General features: G+C 40.7%; 2 protein-coding genes across 9 annotated transcripts in view; one reads left to right on the forward strand and one right to left on the reverse strand.

The window, feature by feature from the left end:
- The window catches only part of PLEK (pleckstrin), a 64248-nt gene that overhangs the window by 14513 nt on the left and 26431 nt on the right, over positions 1–23304 (forward strand). The gene's annotated exons all lie outside the window — the stretch shown is intronic.
- Positions 15088–23283, reverse strand: CNRIP1 (cannabinoid receptor interacting protein 1). The gene is made up of 3 exons (XM_075749753.1): positions 22981–23283; positions 22131–22275; positions 15088–16567 (listed from the first exon to the last, which is right to left on the reverse strand). Exons 1-3 carry the CDS (start codon positions 23157–23159, stop codon positions 16403–16405), a joined length of 489 nt encoding a protein of 162 aa, XP_075605868.1. The 5' UTR covers positions 23160–23283; the 3' UTR covers positions 15088–16402.

Raw genomic sequence — 23304 nt, forward strand, 5'->3', positions numbered from 1 at the left:
TGGCTGTTGTAGATTACATTTGCAATCAAGTTGTTGCCAAACTTCCACTCTGTGTTTAAGGTCATGTTTACTACTGCGCAACTGCATAGTGAAGAGTTGCAGTAAAAGCAAAATAAACTTTAAGACTCTTGATGAAGCAGCTTAGTGTCACTCTAGGAGCCTGATAGCAAGTGGATGTTGGGCAGAAGCTTAAACTGACTGTAGACCAAAGCAGAATATTGTTGGCAGCAGTTAAATTTTACTGTTTCATTATAGCTGATGTGTCCTTGACTGCAGCTTTAATAAAAACATCTTGTGCATGTTCTGAGTACTGTTTAAAAAAGAACATAGATGTAAGAAAACTGGAGTCTGCAGCTCTCCATATGTGGTGTTAGTACTGTGCAAGGTTTTCATCTATTAGCCAGATCGAGTGATCTGGTAGCCTCCTAAAAGAACTGTGCACATTAAATTTCTGGCACTGCTGATGAAAGAATGCTGTTGCTGGAACATTTGAGTTCCTGTTACTCTTCCAGGGAAGATACAAAGGCTAAATGTGGTCCTCCCAGATGAGTGTTAAGGTGTGCTAGCAGCGAGCTGCAGTGGAGCTTAGAGTTTACATTATGGCTGTAACTGTTCTGGATTAGACATCCACACCCACACACCCCTTTTTGTTTTAAAGTCTTGTAGATAGATGCATCTTTGCTGGTGTGAATGCCAGTAACTGTTTGAGCTTTAAAAAAAACCCAAACAAAAAACCCCACCATGGCCAAGAGAAGTGTAACTGCCACTGACATTTTGAGAAGCCTTTTTAAGGTAGCTTTAAGGAAGAAGGTATATGCAGTGATGATCAGCTGTATTTGACAAGCAAAATTTTCCAAAATATTAAGCTCCCTGTGTGAAAACAGGCCACAGAGGAGACTTTTTTGCATTATCCTTACAGGGGGGAAGAGAGATGTACCTAATTTTTGTTAAACACCAAAAATCCTTAGAGAACTAACACCTTATTGTTTCACTTGTATAGGAAGCTTCAACGGGAGGTCTTAACTTTTTAAAGACCAGACAATCAAATATGGAATATTAGTGTGCCGGAAACTAAGCTACTTTATTTCTGGTACTATGGACAGATTTTTTTTCTCCAGTTTTCAGGTCCTGAAAAGTTGAGACAAATGGTATTTGGGAGGATGATTGTGCTAGCTTTCTGTTGTATTGCAAATACAGGTGCAAAAGTTCACAGAACAGTATTACAATTGGAGATATAATGGAGTTACGGCCTGACAGTATGGTTTGTGTACTCTTAAATCCTAGTGAACGTGATGGGATCTGAAACCTTTCATTACAACTGCACTCAGTCCTTTTTTTCTCCTGTAAATTACTTTTGATGATCTATTTTTGCTTTAATATTATTTCCCGTTATAGACATGATTAAAAGCAATTTGGAATAATTCCAATACTCATGTGTATAAGGGAGGATCTAAACTACCAAAAAGGGATCAATTTTGGTTTCTATGCTTCAATATGATCAATATGTTTCAAGTATCAGTGAAGATGTCCATATGCTTTCTTAACATTTTTTCTTAAATATCAGGTATTTTTGTGGAGAATTTTAACTTTTAGTTACACTTCTACTTCAATGCAAGCACTTTGCAGGCTCCTGCTCTTACTTAATTGTTATATTCAAAGTACGGAAAGTAAGAACACATTTGTCTCCATTGATATTTCACAGATGCAAATGACTCAGAAATGGCAGTGCATCACACAATGTTATAAATATTCTCTTTTACCAGGCAGGTCAAATACCTTAAATAAAGCTATTCTAGATTATAAAACTTTTTAAAATGATTCAATGCCTTCTGTAAAGCTTCATACATGTTGTAATGATGTCCAAGCATCATGGGAGTGTTTCATGTTCCATAAAAGTGAGCTTCCAAATCAATGTATTGACTTTGCTTTTACACTGGAGGCACCTTAGTTGCCAAGGTTCAAGTTTCACACTCAAATAGCAGTCTAATTGAAGCAGGGAAGTCCTGATTTGTTTTTCTGTGCTTGCTTTTTGTGCTTGCTTTGCCAGGCAGGAGTTAAATCATGCCCTCTGGAGACTGCAGTTGGTCTCTCTGGTCACATCCCCTTTTCTGTAGTTAAAATTGTGTTATGCCTCCTATGCAAGGGTAGCACAAAAAGGAACCATATTGGGATAAAAGATCTGGTACTCATTAATGTTCAGGGTTAAGTAGATATGTAGCTTAGTAAGGATCATACTCTACCATTTATTTTTGCTAATTTGGAATAAGAGAAGGGGTTGAGACCATGAGAATCTTAGAGCCAAATTATTATTTTAACCCTACATCTTGTTAAAAAGCAATATTTGGAAGGAAAATAAAAATAACACTTGATGTTTATCAGTCTTATGTCTATGAGCCATAGTAATTTTACAGGCATGGTACAGAGGTATGTAGTTTATAATGTTACTTAGTTTATATATAATATTAATTATGAAATACTACTTATGGAGCTCTTTAGACCAAAACAGATTTTTGTAGAAAATTTTCTGTTACAAGAATTTTCAGCTACTAGATCAAACAAATTAAGCATCCTAAACTTTGTTGACTTTGTGTGTGTAAATATTTCATTTCTGCTAAATATGCTTGAAAAGGTTTTGGTGAGGTTTTATTTGGTGTGTGTTTTTTCTAAACTTTATTTGAAAAGTAATTTTTGAAGGATCTTTAGTATTAAGAAATGCTTTAAATAACAAGGGACAATTGTTTCCTTTTCAGAATTGTCTGAGATTTTTCTGATTGTTATAACTTCTCATGTCCCTTTTTCTTTCAAGTCAAGTAAAGCAGATAGATGCTTAGCAATTCTGAAATTGAAGCTATGTATCTGGTATCTAGCTTTGTTGAAACATTCTGGATCATTTTATAAGAGTGACTATTGTAACTGGAGTGAAACAAAGTAATTTTTGTTTCCCAGACTTGAATTCTAATTACCTACCTTATACTCTGTCCTTTGCCTTTTTATTTTTAGAGTAAAATCTACTCTAGTGTTTTGTGTTTCTCAGTTGGAGTTTCAAGTTGTAAGAGTGATTCTTTTCAAGATCTTTTAAAAGTCCATAATTTCTTTTCAATGAAGCAAAACCCCCCTCTAAAATTTACTTAAAGAAATAGGAGTTATAGAATGAGTGTAAATATTGACATGCTGTCTTAGTAAGTTACAAGTTCTACTGGGAACTTGATGTCAAGTTCACTTTAAGTCCTTGTACTCAAAATAAGTCAAATGAGTGCTGAAAATGCAGTGTTCCTCAGTAAAGAATTTTCCTTGGCCTAAGGAGATTTAACCTTCTGAGATGATCTTGGCCACCTTCCAAGATGTATCACTGAGGATGCTTTTTTAATCTCCTTTCTATATTCAAACTTTATCAATATTCACACTGAACTTTCAGGAGACTCTCTGGACACTTAATTTTATGAGACATCAGCAACAGATGTAATTATGATGAAGAAGAAGGGCGGGGGGGACACGGACACAACCAAGGCAACTTTACACAGCTGTCTCTTTTCCCTCTGGGACTTATTAAGTGTTATACAAACAAGACTCTCTAGTTGCCTTTGCTTGTATTGGGACTTGAGGTCTTTTCTCAAACTATGCTGTCTGCCCTGTTTTGTTTCATTATTAATATGTTGTTAGCAATTTACATTTACTATATAGCATGCTAATTTTGCAGGGTTAATTACCTGTGAACAGGAAAAATTTTCTTCTGAAAAATTACCCTGAGCATAGAGTGCAATCTGACATGGGCTGCAGATTGTTTGGATGTTTTGTTGTTTATTTTTTTCTAAAATGCTAGATAGGATTTTGATTAAAGAAAATTTAGCACCACTAAGTTATGATACCAGAACTGGCTTTTCTGACTTAACATTTAGCCTTCTGTTTAGCTGAACATGGCCTGCAGCTGAATCTATCGTTACTAGTGTTGATTAGGTGTAAGCCAAAACACAGCCTGCATGCTTATACCATAGTTGGCTTTGAAGCAATAGCAAGTATTGAAGACAGGGAAGACTTGTAATATTTTAAGTTATGACTTCAGTAGGGGGAAAGAGTTCTGAGCAGCATGTGCTATTTTGTATGCAGCTAGGCATAAACCAAGATTGCAAGACCTTTGGAGTGGAAATGTATTCCGCCTAATCCTTTCTACTCCATTTTGTTCCACAGAGCTTTATCTGTGATTAGATAAATCTGTGTGTAGATCTCAGTTATTCGTGGCAGAACCATTTCCTGAACCTCACACAAAGCTGGAAACTACATGAGTAGGATATCTCTAGTGCTCTGACTGTACAAACCCATAATGCATTCTTAAACACAGAAACTCTTGCCCAGGCTTATTACCTATCACATGCCGAATATGTTTACTGTGATATTTTGAAATTATTGCTACAACAGGCCTCGAGGGCTCATTGTCCCCCTTGTGTGCATATGTTATTCCCACTGTTGATGATGAGAATTAGCTATGCATGTCAAGAGGAGGATATACCCATTGGAATAGAATTTAGACAGCAGGGTATATGAAATTCTCCAGCTATTAGATGTTGAGAACAGCACAACTTAAGCATTGCTCCCACTTGGCTTGTCACCTCTGCATTTTGTGATTTTTTTTTTTTTTTTTTTTTGCTAAGGACACAGTAGTGGAAGTAGCATCTGTGAAATATGATGATAGCACAGTGCTACCTTGATAGAAATTGCAGCTCAGAGCTGCAGATCAACTGTGGCTCAGAATTTTGAGTGATGGAAGGCGAACTGTTTTTTCTGGAAAAAGCAGCCATCCAGGTTAACTCTAGTAAAAGCTGACTGTTGCTTGCTGGATTAATAAATGACTGTGCAGAGAGAGGATTGCTTTCATTTGCGTCCTTTAAAATATATCTTCAAATTTGTATTCAGTTATTTCTTTCAGCTGTTAGGCCAGATTTCTTCTCAAGATATGTTCTTTGAATTACTGTGATTTATTGTTCCTCTTCTAGTACTGTCTGGATAGTTGATACCTCCAGTCACATGAGTGAAGTTTGTATGTCAGATATGTCCGGACATAACTGGTGTTGGGACTTGATGTTCTCATTTTTTTCTGCTATATAAGTAATTGCTTTGGGGGGGGGGGGGGGGGGGGGGGGGGGGGGGGGGCAGTAATAATGTGATATAACACAAGAGTCCAAGTTTAGTTTATAAATGCTTGGGGTTTTGGTTTTTTGGTTGTTTTTTTTCCTTCATTTCCTGAATCTTCTTTGCTAATCCTGCGTGGAAGCTGTCAGGCGTGGAGCTCTCCAGAACTGTTCGGAGCTCCTACACGTTTCCAAAATGAGAACTGCGAAAGAGATTGTCATCTTTGCAAGGGAAAAGCTCCCTCCTGTGGAAGAGAGAAGCCTCTGCAGTGACTAGGAGCAGCGTTAGGGCAATTTAAAATCACTGCTGTGATTTTAAATTAGCAGGAAAAAGGGACACAAGCCCTGTAGGGGTTTGCAGATGCTGGAATTCAAAACTCTGTTCCCTGTTATTTTTTCCCAAAGCAAATTCTTAAGATTTTGTATGACTGACTTCTAAAAATGTATATCAATTATAGCTGTTTGCAAGCAAAACTGGATAGTTTAATATAATGTGGCCATACTGGAATCTTTAGTGTTAAAGGGGTCTAAAGCAGCTGACGTTTATACAACTATATTTATATTGCTTTCTGTAGCTGTTTGCTGAAAAACTTCAGTGTTTTGGGCACTTCTGTGAATTCCAGTTCATAGAACTTATATTACTAATTTCAAAATTCTTTTTAATTTTCTCCTTTCTAGGTGTGATAATCTGTTCTGTATATCCTTAAGATCTGTATTAAAATGATTTGGGATCTTGCTGCAATTGGGAGTCCTTGATAGGAGGCTCTGCTGAGCTCAAAGCCCTGTCTGAATTGGAAAATACCACTGCATAGAAAACATACAGATGAATTTGTGATGGAGGAGCTAGAACTAGAATTCATCTTGATATCAAATTTTGGCTAGAAACTGTATTCTTACCTTTGAGCGCGATAGGATTCATGCTTGTGATCTGAAGGTGGAAGGCTCTAACTCAGCACATTATTAAAACCCTGAGGCACTTACTTCCATAAATGCTAATGTTATTCCACTGAGAATGAAGCACTTTGGAGGGGGTGGGGAGAGACAGATCATTTAGCATAACAGCAGAGATTTACATTTACCAACTCAGATTCATTGCCAGGTAGAGGACCGAAACAGCACAGAGTGTGCTGACCCACTGCAGAAAAATGCTGTGTTGAGGTTGAGTATTGGGATCCTGTGAACTGGCAAAATACTGAATTATAATCTTGTTCAGAGCTGGATGGCTTCTAGTTTGTGGCACACAGCAACATGGAGATAACTTTGGTTATAGAAGCATGTGATTTGGCACGTTCTTTGTGATACGTAATGGTGAAGTGAGCTTTGGTTTTGTCTTTAGAAATTTATGGAGTACCTGCTCATTTAGATGCAGTTTGGAGTTATCTTTGAAGTGTGGGGAATAGTTGCTCTATTAAGGAAGTAGTATCTTCATTTACAAGAATGGTGAAGGTGCTATATAGCTTGGATGAATAGTCCTTATGATTGTACATGTTAATAAATGCAAGCTCCTGAACTTGTAGGAAAGCAGAAACCTCTCATGAGGCTGCATGCAACAAAGGCTAAACTCAGGGTAATGAGGGGTGCTGGCAGAAGTGCCCTAATTAGTGAGGTTCAGTACTGTTTGAGCTCCTCCTGGACCACAGAGCACTCAGTGGCTGCTGCTCCTCAGGTGCCAATTTGAATTAAAAGAAACTCAGCAATAGCAAAGGAGAGTCCCTTTTGTGTATAAGTACTTGCACTAGGTTCTGCAAGATTGTAGTGTGTTTGCCTGGGAGAAGTGGCCTATGCAGTTATAAATGGGATGAGGATGTGGCTTACACCTTACAGATGGCTCCTGGGTTTTTTAAAGTTCCTTCATGGTACATATTTCCTCTTAGTAGCACCATCTAGTGATTGCCTGGAGTATTTTTTTATTGCTGCTTTTTTCTCCTCTGTTAATTCTAGTCTGGTTTCCTAAGAAACTGAAGCTTGTCTTGAGCACGTTTTGTCTTACTCTTCTTTCTCCATACACCTCTGCCCCAATATTTAGTATTTTTCATGAAAATAAAAAGAGAGGCTGAGGTCCCATACTGAATTGCTTTGAGTTTTATGAAATTATATATCTGAACAGAGTACAGTGGTTGAAATGAGTGTCCATAAGGACAGATGGCCTGCAATATGAGTTGAACCATAATATTAAAACACCAGAGAATCTACAGGAGATGGACAGGAAATTAGTCTCTAAGTTCCATGCTTCATTGTGATATACTACTGAGAACAAAAGTAAAGTAAAAGTTTTGCTATGTTTTTATTATTCACATGACACTGATTTCTGTGAAGCAGCTGTGAGCTGGAAGAACATTGCTTCAAATCCCTGAATCCTCAGCAGTTAATTTTCTTTTACTAGAGCTGTGGGAATTGAAATAATGATAAAAGTACAGGGGAGAGAATTTCCAGAGCTGGGCATTTATTCTTGACTGTAATGACTAGTAATTTGTACCTGCTTACTTTTATTTAAAGTCTTGTTTGAAAATTTGTAGATCATAGATGCAACAGAATCACAGAGAATTGTTCTGGTATTTTTGTGGTAATTAAAGCACTGGTTTGGATTACCTGATGCAGATTGCACTAAACCCTTGTCCTCTTCCAGGAATTGTGCATCAAAGGGGCTACGCAGCAGGTAACTTATAACCGATCTGAGATATGATAGACCCAGCCTACTTTTTCACAGCATCCTAAGGACCATTACCTCATTTAATCTTTCATTTCTATGATTTTTATTAAAGGTACAGAGGTAAAAGGAGATGAAGTAAAAGTGATTCCACCTTTTTTCTCCTCAAAGTTCTTCGGTGTAAAATAAAACATGGAGTAAACCAAGCTTCAATCTGGTGGAATGGGAGGTGCTTGCGTGACACTTGTAATGAGCACATAAAGATTTCCTGGGTTTGACACTTGAACTTGCTGTTAACTTGGGGCTTGGCCCTTTTTCTTTATAAATAATCTTTAAAATTGGGGCTAATATTCAGCACATTAAAACACTTGTTTGCATGTGCTTGTGTGTGTGAACATACATATGAGTATTTGAGTTCTTGTCTTTCTTTCTCTCTAGAAAGTGTGAACTGGTTGTTTTACCTGTTGTACTGTAAAAGAGAAAACTAGGTGGCTACTTAAGTAGTTGCTTGCTTTGTTCACACAAATTATTAGCTTACATGAAGTTTTGTAGCATGCAGAAGTGAAAAAGCTGAAAAGTACAAGAAAATGAACACAGTCTTTAGAACAAGCAAATGGGAACAGTGATAGTGAAATTTGTCTCTGTTTTCCTGGGCTACGTCATGCTGTCTTGACAGAGAAAACACTCCCTTTCTGTAGGGAGATCAATGTAGAAATGATGCCTTCTGCAACACTTTGGATTTTTAGGATTCCGGTTTCCTGATATTTCACAGCCAAGTGTAGGTTGTGTGAAGTACTTGTCAGAAGGTGGATTGCTAAATAGTTTTGATTTGGTTTTTTCCTATGGAGCCAGAGATGTAAAACCAGGTAGTGTGTGCTAGCCAGGGAGAATCTGTGCCTCTTCTCCATCTATAAGGTTATCCTTTTCATAGTCTGCTTTTCTAGAGAATCAGTAATAGCATAGCAGGGAAGAAGGCTATGATGGCAACATGGTTAATGTCTACATTTTTGTATTTTGATTACAATAAAAATGGGTGAGACAATTGCTAAGAGGCTAGCCTTGCCACAGTGTGATATAGGTTAACACGGTGTTCTATCCAGGCTTCCCTGTGAGAATATAGCAAGTCCCTCAGTCCTGATTTACACCTGGATTTTTTTACCAAGGTTTCATTTCTGTGAGAAAATAGGATGCAGCAGTTGGATGTGCAGCAGCCCCCTTCCGGCGTTTTTTTTTATCCTGGTGTTGAATTTGGGTTCAGGCAGGGCGTGTACCCTGACCTGGAAACTAAGTAGCGGTCCCTGATCTCCTTAGCCTCTTGTTTTTCTGGTTGTGGCTGTGCCTCACAGGAATGCGAACCGGAGTAGAAAGTGGCACAAAATCAGAGCAATGAACCCTGCCTGTCTGAGCTGTGTCAACTTCTGCTTTGAGTACTTCTTGGTATCTGAGTGGTGCTGCTCCACAGGATATTGATGTACTCAGTTGGTATGCCATCTGCATAAGGGCTTTCTTGCCCATCCCATAATAAGGAATATAGTACTGCTTTCCCCCCCACCCTCCCCTGTGGATTATTACATTAAAAGTTATTGAATGACTGGGACCTTACAAGTTTTGTAAATCGCTGCTTTCTGCAGAGCCTTCCAGGCAAATGAGTAATAGACTGAACAGCAAATAATGAGAGAAAGCCTTTTCTCTCTCTTACAGATGAAAGATGAGATGGGACATTACGAGATGGTACATAAACTATGACAGTATTCACCAGCAACTACGGACTGGCTGGAGAATGTTCTAGTGAGATCTGAAAAGTTTTGAGGCTAGTATGAAATCTGTGGAAAGCTACTGACACTGAGCTTAGTGAGCCAGAAGCTTAGAGATACTTTTCTACAGAACTTCCCATGTTTTTATTGGTGATTTTTTGAGGTTAGCAGCAGTCTTTCTAGTAGAACCTAGAAAGAGTATTAGAGGTGACTGAGATGGAGACTTCTAAACAAATTTTTTTGGAGTTCTCTGATATTGTTATATTTTCATATGAAAACTCCCAGTGACTGTTTCCACTGCTGCCTGTGGGTCAAAAGCTCAGTGTCTTTCAATACTCTCTGAGATTCTTCTGTCTCTCTCACTGTTTCTGTAGTACCATGACTCCAAGCTCATGCGCCTCCACTGTTTTCCCTTTAGATATCTGGACAGAAGCTGGTGTCTTAGATAAGGTATATGATCACTCGTGGGTTTGTAGAATGGAATGCATGGGGAAAAAAGTGTACTTACCTGTCCTAGTCATGGTTCTCCAAGAATAAAGGCTATAGGAGAACTGACAAGTTGGCTAAAATCTCCCTTTCCTGTGCTGTTTGGATCGTATCTCAGTCCTGGAGCTAAGCATGTGGCAGCATTCCTTCTTTGCTTGCTTATTTGTGGTTGAGGGCTGCTGTTCAGGCATTTCAGGACTGAAGCAGAAGGAAGCAAGAATTGATAGCTGGTTTTATTTTAAAAACAGAAAAAGACCCGCAAAAAGATTTTTAGCTCATTATTTAAGTGATTCTGTATCTGTACACAAGCACAAAATGTTAGTTCTTGATCCCTAGAGAAAAAGAAAGGTTTTCTAAGATAGGGCAAATGTGTAGAGAAAATCTTTTCACTGTATTTAAAACAACCTCCTGGAAGTATTTCATTGATGAGTTACACTTTATTTATATTAAGACAGATCTAAATTCTTACATTTCTGTTTTAAGCAAGGGCAATTAATCCACATAGTAGCATATTGGGGCAAGTTTGTCCCTCATGTTAACTCATACATTTTGATGGAACTTTGTAATAGAAGTGTATTTGGCACCTTTTCTTGGTTTCTTAACCTCAAGGGTAGCAAAGGTCAGTGTAAGCATTGTGCATTTGAGAATAAGATTATCAGCACATTTATATAAGACTTGCCTTGTTCTGATAGACAAAATGTTGCAAGCCTCTTGAAAAGTGTTCAGTCTGCAATGGCATGAAGCCATTTGTTTTGTTTTAATGCTTTTAAATCTTTGGAGTGCAATCACATAGTTTCCATACAGAATAGGGATGACTGCAGTTGTGTTTTCACACAGTGGTATTTCTTGCATTTGCTCAGCTTGCCTGTAGTGTAGTACTTAGGCAGAGATGTCTCTGAAGCCAGAAGTAAAAATAATAGTTAATTAAAAACAAAACAAAAAAACCCCAAGCCAAAACAAAAAAACCCACCAGCTTTAGACTGTATATACATAGAATTGCTGAGAGCTTGTTCTCCACAATAAACCTGAAATGTGGAGGTACCTTAGGTGAATCTGTTGGCATAGCAACTTAAACTGAGCAGGAGAGTGCCATTATAGTTAGAAAATAGTATATGCTGTGATATTATTGCATGCTACTGCCATTTCTCTGCAGACAAGGCCCTCTGGGGTTCACGTTAAACTCATCATGATTTAGCTCAAGCTTCTGAGAACATTTGGTCCCTGTAGCACATCTACATTAAGCTACAGCGTATTACCGACAATGTTATAGTCACTCCTGTAACAGCAGGATGGCACCTAACCTTGCAGTTACCATGCTGTGAATGGCAGAAGGTCCATCTTACCTCCAACACAGGTGTATGGTTCTTGCCTTCATCATCATCAACTGATAGCGTATTATTGCTTCTCTCAGGATTGTTCAGTCTGCAGAAGTTACTGGATGGGATACCAGGCTATTCCTTGCTATTTGGGATAAAGGGAATAGGAGTGTGTTCTGTGGGGGAGGGAAACAAAGGTGTTAGGGATAGCACGTGAAAGCACTTGTATATGGCAGCATTGAGACTCAAGTTTGTCCAAATGAGTAAAAACAGAGCATCAGAACCTTACCTTTGGTCAATGCAGATGTGCCATTACGAATTATTTTTTAATTTAAGATTTTTGGTGTCAACATAGATAGAAAAGCTGTGATTGCTTTTAAGCCTTGTCTTCAATGGAGATCTGTTTGTATCTATGCACTCATACCTGAATGGCATAACTTACTGCAGGTCAAAAGATTACAAACTGGAATGATTGCAATGGGAGAACTCACAAAAGCTTATGATTCTTCACTTGCGTATATCTTACAATACAGAGAAGTTCAGTGAGTGTTAGAGCACCATGGAAACAATCTATGTAGTTGTCTGAGTTCTCCAGCACTGTAATGGCAGACCCTGCAGGACCTCCACTGCTGACTATCAGCAGTACTTTCTGTTGTCCAACTTCTTTATTTTTTTGGTAGCCAGTTATTTTCTTCTTCTTTATAGTTGGGATACAGTTGGAGTCCCTGTAAATCTCTTCTGCAGGAAGAGGCAGAAAAGGTTATATGTAACGTATAAGGTCAGTTGTGGGATTATCCTTCCTGATTGCACAGAACCAAGCTGTATCGAATAATAAGAGAAATAATCAACAACTTTTAGGTAGGAACAGAGAAAATGATGCAGAGAGGACTGGTTTGGCTATTCAGCCTTGTTGTCTTAAAGCTGAAAGCCAGGACTCACAGGGATTTGAAGCCTTAAATGCTGGTCTCAGGTAGAGGGGGAAAAGGAAGCAATCCAAGGGATGCTGGGAAAAGCTGCCAAGCATGCAGCAGGGATGGCCTGTGGGCAGGAGTGCCTGTCTCTCCTAGCCAAAGATCTGGATTAGCTGCACTAAGGGGAATTCCAGTCATCACTTGTGAGCTTTGTAGAGGTAAGGGAAAATGTGAATGTTGTAAGACTCATTATGCTGCTGCTTTGTGCTTCGGGGTTGACACAGCTATTAAGGCAATGCTTAATGCTTTGAATTCTGAAAGCCACAGCACTTGTTTCAGATCTCAGAAAGAGGTTAGCGTTTACAATGTGCCATGTCTTTATTTAATCAAAGCTTTACATGGAGACTCTAGAAGAATAGAACTGTTTGACGTAGCACATGCATCAAAATTTTACGTAGCAAATGAGGCAGGTACTCTTAAGCAAATGAAAACCAACCTCTGCTGGCATAAAAGCCCTGCATTACAAAACTTACAGCTTCATTGTACAGAAGTTCTGTTCACATCTTTTATAGGAAGAATGTAATAAATGAGACTTTCTGATACTCTGCTAGTCTGGAATCGCTAAGGGTCACTCTGCATCTGCAAACCAATGGACAGAGCCTCAGCTGAAGCCAGTGAAACCTCCCTAACTTGTTTTAGTAGGGCACGGAGACTTTAGAAGTATTATTTCTTTTTCAGATACAGTCAGATGCTAGGAGATACCAAAGCCTGTAGTAGCTGCACTAAACACAAAGCCTTGTGCAAATGCTAATGATCTAATGCAAGCCCCATGCAGAATTGCAACTGTAATAATCATGACTAATAACTTACTCTTGGGTCCTTTTACTTAACAGTCGGAAAGTGCTAACTACTACCTAAATACAGATGAAAAACTGACTGAAAGATTCAGTATATTTGTTTTAATCTTTCTTATGAAAAAGAAAGCGGGACATTTCATGAGAAAAATCTTGAGGACTCTCATGTATAAAACCTTCAGATATGAGTGCTTTGTTTTCAGCTGGATTGACACATTGTCAGCATTTTCTGACATTGTAATGGATAAAAATAAATACATATTTAAGCTTAGCATATTGTGTCCTGTTCTGAATTTTGGAGTTCTGCCCAAAAATGGAAATACTAATTAGAAAAACGTGTGTAAAGAACAAACTTGTCTGGAGATTAAATGCTGCTGATTGAATAATGCATCAAACTGTCACAGCAACAGTTATTTAGTGACTGAAGCTTTATGAATATTTACCAGAGTTGTCCTGGATGAAAGAAATTCAAAACATTACTTTCAGAGAACTGCTAAAGTCTTGGGTCTCCTCTATTAGGAGCAAATGTTTGCTGATTAGCAAAGCACTTGTTGAGCAAGGGAAAGTCGATGGGACTATTTTGCTTTCCATAAGTATCAGTGCTGTCATCCATGGTAGCATGGATACTTAACAAACATCACACGAATAATTTTCTATTTAGGCAGGAATAATGCAAGGCCATCAAGCCACACTTCTCTCTGCTTAAACCTCATCTGGGGAGAAGGATATAACAACTGATAAATTCCACCTATGCCTTCCCCAAGAGAAGCTGTTAACCAGTCCTCGTCCTTTTTATCACTGGCGCTGTCTGTGAAAGGGGTGCTATGGTCCTGGGCAGCAATGTTCAGTATTAGAATATGGAGCCTGCAAGACAGTTTGGCTGGCTGTTCTCTTCCTCCTTTTAAAAGCAACTCACTTCATCTGCAGGCTCTTTCTTGACCACTCTCTGAACTGAATTTCAGCTGAATTGCTACAGGGCTTGCTAGGACATAAGAAAATTGCTGCCCTATTTGGCATTAATATGAACATGAATATTTACCTTGGGAAAGGTGTGCTTCCAGCTTGCTGAGACTAATAGCCCTCCTGTGCCAGGATAGGCTGGATTTATTCATTGCAACATTTCTTAAATGCTGGAGGGCTAGGACATCGTGGGCCAAGGATTTCATAAAGCTGGACTCAAAGTGAAGGCCTGTCTTACACATTTTAATTTTACTAGGACAGAAGTTTCTCTTAATTTATACATCATACATATTTCTTGCTGATGTGCTTTCAGTCCATATGTACAAACAAAACAAACCAAAGTATGCCAATTGTTGCAAAATAAAATCACTTTCTAGCAGTGCAGAGATAGAATTGATAGACAGCTGGAAGTTTGGTATCATTGAAGCCTGTTCTGCTAATGTGCTCGCAATAACACTTCTGTCTAAAGTACAGATTATATTTGAATTTGCTCAGTTCAGTTTTTTCATTTTGAAGAATTATTTTTGTAGTTTAGGGAAAAATTTAGGAAAGATGTTAACACAGATTATTTCTAGATTTTCATCACATTGAAATTTGCCTGTGTAATATTGCCTCAGAGTAGAGATGCAGCTGGCTAGCTCGCTGTTCCAGGGGTGTATTAAATCAGTGTTACTGTCAGGCTGTTTGTTTGCAGATTTCTACAGACAGGTCAGGCTTTTTGATTAATAACTCAATGGAAGAAAGTATTTCTTTGGTATTTCACTTCTGTCCTAAATCTCTAGTTTCCACACTAATTTAGTGCAACAAAATGCAGTTGAATTTTATCAATAAACTCTATTGAGTGTTATCACATTAACTGTCTGTGTTCTACCATATTGGATCTGTATTTCCTAGAAACAGTAGCTTCGGGTGAAGAACATGAGGTACCATGGACTGGATTCTCAGAAAGCACTGGCTATGTACCCTCTGCTATCTGACTTTCTAAAACCATTGCCTTTTTTGATACAGTATTTTGAACTCATTTAGATGGTCATACTAGAGAAGAAATTGTTTAAGTCCTTTATTACAAAGATCAAAACTCATGGTTACCATTTACATACACAATTTACAAATTATTCACAAAAGAAATAACAGATATGCAAGAACTGACAGCTTGTTTCAGCGCAAGTTGGGAATGGGACAATGTATTTGTTTCCCTGCTTTATTTATTGAAAGAAAAGATGTGTTTGTTTTTCATTGTCTGCATGTGTTAAACACTGATTTAGTGTTTATGTAGCACCTTTAGTCATAACCATGCAAATACTTACATGCTTATCTTTATGTGAAAGTGCAATGCATGTATAAACATGCACTGGGATCTGTACTCTTTTCACACTGCTGAGTGTTGGTCAGAAATCCTATTGATTTTGGTACAATACAGTGCTCAGGCTTGAAAAAGTTGATTTGTAGGATTTTACTGATTTGAGCAATGTATCATTCAAACAAAAATGGAGATTACTATTGGAACTCTTACTCTAAGAACTAAATTAAGTATGGCTGCTATATCTTTCAAGAATACTACATGATCTTAAGATAGATATTGGCCATGTTGTTAGATGTCTTTTGATACCACCACTGATTTATTGCTTTTCCTTCATTCAGGTTAGCACGTTTTGTACTGTTTCCTAAAGCTATTTCAGAGACTGGGAAACTTAACAACAAAGAATCCTATTTTGAGAAATTTGGTAAATTAGCAAACTTTTCTCAGAATATCTTACAGCACTTAACAAAAGGGAGGAGTTTCCAAATCCCCTGGTATGAAAGCACAATATCAACAGTACAATAGCTGCCGTTTAGCTAAACCTACAACTATCCATAATTTGCACTTTTTGCTGTCCACTGGGATGACATGTATGACAATGCTTGAAGGAGCACACCAATTTAGGAGCAAACACAAATATAAATACAGAAATCACCAATGTCATGTTGCATCCAAATTCTAAGCAATAAAGCAAAACACTTCACAAAAGTTGTTACATCTAGTGGAACTGTTTAGTGGGCATAATCCAAATACTTATGTCAGTATTATGATGGTATGATTTTCTACCCAGCTATCAAACATTCTTTACCATGAACTTTACAGTATTCTCAGGGTAATAGGACAGATACAGAATGTTGCAGATGCCATGGTAAACTTAAAATACAGTAATAGGCAAAGATTTTAGTGGCACCACCTGTATGTACAACATAGTTGTTGGAACCTCATAGAACAAAGCAATGTTACAGTACGCCTTTGTTAAGGCTTCTTGCTGGTTTAAAAAAGTAGATTTTTCTTTAGGGAGATTGTCCAGCAGTATTGGTTTCACATCTCTTCAGTGGAAGGTCTCTTTATTGATCCACATGAGACTGCGCGTTTCATTTGGTTTGCATTCGTACTCAATACTGCCAAAACTGTTTCCCCATTGGCAATGATCCCGTTTGTGATAGTTGTAGAATTTGACTTGCCAGACTGTTTCAAAAACGCCAATGTCGTTAAACTGCGAGGAAGAGGGAATATCAGTGTTAGTATTATTTTGTTGGTTTCTCTCTGTTAATGAGAAACAAGACTCTTAGGAAACTGTGGAACATAAACCAGTTAATAGTAAGGGTTATGTTCCTCAAGTCAATACATCAAAGATCTGTAAAGCCTGCTCTAGCAGTCATACAGTCTTGTATACATAGGCATTGTGTTGGTTTTGTGTGGCAAGGTTTTGGCAGCGGGGGGGCTACAGGGGTGGCTTCTGTGAGAAGCTGCTGGAAGCTTCCCCTGTGTCTGACAGAGCCAATGCCAGCCGGCTCCAAGACGGACCCGCCGCTGGCCAAGGCCAAGCCAATCAGCGCCTCTGTGATAACATATTTAAGAAAGAGAAAAACAGTTAGAGAGTGCTTTTGCAGCCAGAGAGAGGAGTGAGAAGATGTAAGAACATCTGCAGACACCAAGGTCAGTGAAGAAGGAGGGGGAGGAGGTGCTCCAGGCGCCGGAGCAAGATCCCCCTGCAGCCCGTGGTGAAGACCATGGTGAAGCAGGCTGTTCCCCTGCAGCCCATGGAGGGAGGATGAGGGGGTGTAGAGATTCCACCTGCAGCCCGTGGAGGACTCCACGCCGGAGCAGGTGGAGACACCTGAAGGAGGCTGTGGCCCCGTGGGAAGCCCGCGCTGGAGCAAGCTCCTGGCAGGACCTGTGGATCCGTGGAGAGAGGAGCCCACGCCAGAGCAGGTTTGCTGACAGGACTTGTGACCCCGTGGGGGACCCACGCTGGAGCAGTTTGCTCCTGAAGGTCTGCACCCCGTGGAGGAGACTCACGTTGGAGAAGGCCGTGAAGGACTGTCTCCCGTGAGAGGGACTCCATGCTGGAGCAGGGGAATGATGAGAGGAGTCCTCCCCCTGAGGATGAAGAAGCGGCAGAAACACCGTGTGATGAACTGACCGTAACCCCCACTCCCCGTCCCCCTGTGCCGCTGGGGGGGGGCGGAGGTTGAAGCCGGGAGTGAAGTTGAGCCCGGGAAGATGGGAGGGGTGGGGGGAGGTGTTTTTAAGATTTGGTTTTATTTCTCATTCCTCTACTCTGTTTTGCTTAGTAATAAATAAGATGAATTCCCTCTCTAAGTTCGGTCTGTTTTGCTCGTGATGATAATTAGAGAATGATCTCTCCCTGTCCTTATCTCGACCCGTAAGTTTTTTTTTCATTGTACTTTTTCTCCCCTGTTTAATGAAAGAGGGGAGTGATAGAGCAACTCTGGTGGGCACCTGGCCCCCAGCCAGGGTCAACCCACCACAGGCATACATAAAACATGAAGGATCAGATTCTCCATGTACTCTTGCATTCATATCTAGGAAAGGCAAGGGAGTAAAACTGTTCAAGTTTCCATATGGACAAATGTTACTAACAGCAAGAATCAAGATGACTCAGCAGTAGTTGGCTTGTTGATCTCACAGTGGCTTGTACACATCATGTAGCAGTGATCTGTAGTGATACAGGCCATTGCTTCACCTTTATTCTATATATAGAGGTTGCAGTTACGACCAGAAAGATTCCTCCTTTTGCTCAATCTGAAATCATTAACATCCCTGTATTTTGTAGCCTTGTGTTTGCAGTGTCTTGATGGAGACATGCTGCTATTAGACCACTTACTCCTTCCCTGGGATTCTGTTCCACAGCTAACATGAAACTTAAGTAAAAGAAGTTCTTCTTTGTACATTTCTGTAATTGCTAGTTGTACTGTGATACTGCAGCTCTTCAAACTTGGATATGAGTAGCAGAGGCTAGGAAGGAGATCATCAGCCCCTGTTAGCAGATAAGTGTCTAATACAGTGAAGAGATAGTCAGACAGTGACTGCAAGTTGTCTGTGCTTGCAACTTTGAAGTGAATGAGACAACGGCTATACTAAGTTCTGTAAAATAAAATCTCTCACTTTTTTGGAAGCCATTGCTAGATACACTTGCAATATCAGAAAAAAAACATATGAATGAGGCTTACAAGGATAGATCATGACTTCGGTTCTGATGGTGATGTAAAATTTGAGTTCCTGCGCCTTGAGACTTTGCGGAGAGCCCGAAGTGTGGGTGTGAAGCCTATATGCGTTGTTGGTGGTCCCAGTAGTATGGTTTGTTGATTGCGATATGTTTTTAGAATATACTCGATAGTGGATTCAGCGCTACTGAACAACACTCTTTTCTTCAACATTTTTTCCTTTTAAATATTTCCATCACTCACTCTAATGACAGTTTCTTCACTTGACTGTTTTCCATTCCCATCATGTGCTTGGGAGCTGACCTTTTATCATCTGCCTATTATAATCACACTTGCAAAGTCAGTATGAAAGCCCTTTTACACAGTAACTCTTCCTGAGTTGCAAGCAGAGCCTTCTGTATTGAATTTTCTCAGAAGGACATGTATTATTTTTTTTTTTTTTTAATTCAAGATGCAGTTTGTAAGATGCTGCTGCGTAATGGACACTGCTTTATACCTTCCCTAAGACCACTGTGGTAACTTAAATTTAGCCTTAACAGCAGCAGCAATTTCTGTGTATGGTTAGGGGAAGGGGTTTTTTTGGCTCCAGTTGTGAGTGTTACCTTAAAGGAGTAGCTGAAATATTTCTGCCACTTCCTTTGTCAAAGAGAATCAGATGTACAGGCTATTTTATCTCTCCCAGCAACTAAAACCTTAATTATGGATTTTTTTAATTAATCATCTCTGATAATAATCCTGATGCATTCATAATGCATGATGGTAAAGGTTGGATATTACATTGGATATTACTGTGCACAATCCACACAGAGAAATTGTCAGAGAGGAGCATCAGCCACCCTCAGTCTGGGAACTGAGGAAGAAAAGGCATTTCTAATAGCATTTCTAGAAGGTGATATGATACAAGAGCAGCATTTCATTTCATTAATATATGGAGGATCTGAATTTCAACAAGATAAAGGAAGAAAACAAATTCTGTCTTCCTCCGATGACCCAGTTTGCTGAGCTGCCCTGAGTAGTTTGACTGCTGTGGATTTCCAGGAGAAGGAAAGAATTAATTGCAGAGCTTTTCTACTACCATGTGCCTCCCCTCCAGCCCAGTACTTGGCAGATGCAGCAGGTCTGTGGCATAACAAGCCTTCTGCATCCTCAGAGCTCCCCTGAAGTCCTGTGGCTCCTGCAGCTGAATCCTGGCTCCTCCACTGGGCCTGTATATGGGCTTCCCCAGGGAGGAGGGATGGCCCTACTTCTCTGTAGGTCAGGCTTAGAAGCCTATTTCCCTGTCTGCTATTCTGTCATCCACTGCTATAGGCGTGAATAGTTATTTAATCACTCCCTCTGAATTTGCATGCTAGGATGATTTGGTGGCTATTTATTGTGGGAATGGAGGTCTGGCTTCTTTATTCAATCTTAATCTAGTCTGACCAAGAATAAAAGTAGATCCAAAGAGAGGATTCTAACTTAGTTTACACTATTTGCTAGTCAGTTCAGCAGTTTCTGGGTAGCGTGCATACTTGAGCATTCAGATAACAAATGCATCCTCAGATTCTGGAATTCAGAAACAGGATTGTTGTTTTACATGTATAAACTATGGCTGTAACAGGTAAGACATCTACCAATCAGTTAAATTAGGAACACAAAGAATTAATTGTTTAAAGTTTTAAAGCAGATGGGAAATAAATTCTGATTGACTTTGTGGCTTTTAGGTATTAAATTGGCAGTATCAGACCAGTTTTTAACTGCAGGACTGACCTCATGGTTTATTTCTAATGCGAGTTCAGATTTTATGCCTTAGTGTCCTTATCTCCCTAGGATGCATCAGGATCCAGCCTGTTCTAGAAAAGGAAGTGAAGGCAGAAGTTCCTCATAGTTGAAGGAAATAGGAGAATTTAAAGCTGCATGCAATAAGCCCATTTTGAAGATTCAGGAAGTAGATATTAGAAGCAGTTTTCAGGCTGGGGTGTCTGAGGCTGGTTCTCTAAATCGTTATGGCTGTATCTAGCTAAGCAGCTAAATGATGAGTTAAACATGTAAATCCCTGTTGAGTTCCCTATATTTGATACTTAAAAGATTCAGTTGTGGACATCTAAGTCTGTACTGAAGAACCTATCTATCAAGATCAAATCCTAAAAGGGGTTGAGGACCCGCTTAACACTTGCAAATCCTATTAGTTTCATAGTTAGTATCTCAGGATTTGATTTGTAAAAGGAACTGTTTGGACACATATTGTGGCTACTCATTCTAATGCTGCAGCAAACCAGCTTGGAGCTTCTATCTGAAAAATCAGACCATCTTTGCATTTCTTGGAAGTACTTAATTTGTAATTTGACTTGGTTTTCTCTATAGGAAAAGTTAAACTTCCAGATTTACAGAGTTCACATCAGTGCTACACTTGAGGGTACAATCCACGTGGCTATCAAAACAGGAATGCCTTAGTCAAAGCAGCTGTTTTTTGGGGACCACTGCCCTTTCACCTCCTGGTATGAGGACATTTTGAAATATAATGCAATGCTCAACGGTGGCATTCAGCAGCGCTGTTCTGCTGATTGAGAAGTCTGAGTGTTCGGTTTTCCTGGGTATTAAAAGCAGGCAACTGTATAGAAAAGTGATTAACGTGGACAAATATTTCAGGATAGACCTAAGATTATGATTTAGTAATTATTAATATGATATGGGTCTCCAAAATTGTTATGCATGCTGTAAATATTAGAAACTCCAAATGGAGATGTTACAGTTCTTACTCAGAAGGGGATTGCCATGCTAAATAATGATTCCAGAAGAAAATACGGTGAAGATAAAATCAAGATGAAATCTTGAGTGCAGTGAGCAAATGTGAGAAAAAGCTGAAATCTGGTGGGCTTGGCAAGGTCCTAAACTTGTATAAATTGGGACAGATCCTTAAGAAAGCTTGAGATGAAGATGGCTTACAGCCCCATTTCCCCTTTTTTGGTAGAGGAAGCATAGAATAAACAGCAGGAATCCCTTACAACTGTAATCAAGAGGGGTGGAAAAACTCCAAATAACCAAACCAAAGTCAGAACAAAACAAATTTCCCTCTGCACCCTGAGTGCACTACCCAAACAGTGCAGTGGAAATCTGCCTGCTGCTCTTCCTGTCTTCTGTCAGCTTGAGCTTTTGTCATCTCACTTTGGGGCCATGGCGTATACCGATTCTGGCCCTTGGCACTTTAAGGTTGGGGTGAGGAGCCACATGAATAAAAACTTAGGTTTGTGGGCGCAGAGATAATATGATGATGAAAGCATATGGGGGAAAGAAAGGGAGAAGACAGCCCTTGAGGTTGGGGGGGGCGGGGCGGTGGGTGGGTGGGTGTTTTTTCTTGTGCATGCTTTCAGCCTCTGGCAGGGCCTGTGGCATCCTGCAGGTGACATGGGGAAGGGGAGAGGACTTGGGAAGCGGGGCTTGTGTTTTCCAGCTATGCTCTGACCGGTGGTCTCACACAAAGCAGAGAGGGTGGCAGCAGCTGTGATCAGATTTTGCCCTGGCATATTTCACCTCCACAACTCCCTCTCTGGAAGTCAACCCCCTGCTGCCCTCCCTTGGCTTCCCATGCCAGGCTTGGAGAACACATACCTGCATGTTGACCTGGATGGGCTGTCTTTCCCCACTCTTGGTATGGGGCACCCCTTCTGTGTCGTAGATCCCTGTGTAAGAGGCCACCTGTGCATCCCTTGATTTCTCTTCCAGTGGGACATTGACGCCCCCGATGCCCATTGTCCTGCAAAAAGACAGGATCCAGCCTTTCAGCAGTCCTGCAGGTCCCCTTCCTAGCAGCTTGGAGCCAGCATATGGGCTGGCAACCTCTGTGCTTGGGGGATGCTTCAGGGATTTTAGCAGACCTGCAGGTGCTGCTGACTCACTGGGGCTCCTGAAAAATGTCAGGGCTCTGCAGTCACCCAGGGAAGGTGTAGAAAGGAAAGGCAGGGGGGATCTGACCTCGAGTAACTGGGGAGAGGTTAGTCAAATCTCTTTTCCAGGGCTGCCCCTCCACCCAGAGCTGGTTCCCCATCTGCATCCTCCCTAGTCCCTGTCTTTGCTTTGCCGTGCTGCAGCGAGGCTTGGGCATGGTATATCCCTGACACGCAGGGCCGGAGGGGTCTCTTCCTTCTGTCTCCATGCCAAACCATGGGGAAGGAGGGAGAAAAGGAGCTGGGTTTGAAAGAGCTCGGGAAGAAGGTGGGGAGGGAGAGGGAAGGAAGCAACTCCAAAACGCGGCCTCTCCCCCGAGCCAGCCGGGCAAAGCACTGGGAACAGCTGGCCAGGGACCTCGAAACGGGGCCACCCAAGCAAAAGGGCGGGGGGAGAGAAATCACGGAAACCCCGTGCTGTCAGCCTGCCAGGAAAAAATATTAAACCTCTAAAAATAAAGTAGCGAGAAAGGGGGGGCTGGGGGAGCCGCCCCGAGCAGGGAGGCTGCACTTACGTGGCCTGGACGGTGCCGGGCCGCAGAGCCACCTCGATCTTATACTTGGCCCCGGTCAGCAGCTTGATGGTGCGGTTCTGGCCGAAGCGCTGCCCGTCCACCTTAAAGTACACCGCGCCGTCGTTGGGCTGGATTTTGAGGGAGACGCTGATTTTCACGAGGCCGGGGATGTCGCCCATCGCTTGTCGCCGGGGGGGCTGCGGGCTCTCTGCTCGTCTCGCCCCCTCCGCGGAAGGCGGCTGGCCCGGAGAGGAGAGCGAGGCTGCGAGGGAGAGGAAGAGGAGGAGGGAGGAGGAAGAGGAGGGGCTGCCGGATCCCAGCCAG

Source organism: Balearica regulorum, chromosome 3 (genome assembly GCF_011004875.1).
Source record: "Balearica regulorum gibbericeps isolate bBalReg1 chromosome 3, bBalReg1.pri, whole genome shotgun sequence".
NCBI classification, from domain to species: domain Eukaryota; kingdom Metazoa; phylum Chordata; class Aves; order Gruiformes; family Gruidae; genus Balearica; species Balearica regulorum.

Bases quoted from the DNA above. Each gene is read 5' to 3' on its own strand.
- CNRIP1 (XM_075749753.1), bottom strand. From the start codon at position 23,159: ATGGGCGACATCCCCGGCCTCGTGAAAATCAGCGTCTCCCTCAAAATC. The intron at 22,276-22,980 runs GTAAGTGCAGCC...GTCTTTTTGCAG, and splicing joins CCCGGCACCGTCCAGGCCAC to GACAATGGGCATCGGGGGCG. The intron at 16,568-22,130 runs GTATGTGTTCTC...TCTTCCTCGCAG, and splicing joins CCATCCAGGTCAACATGCAG to TTTAACGACATTGGCGTTTT.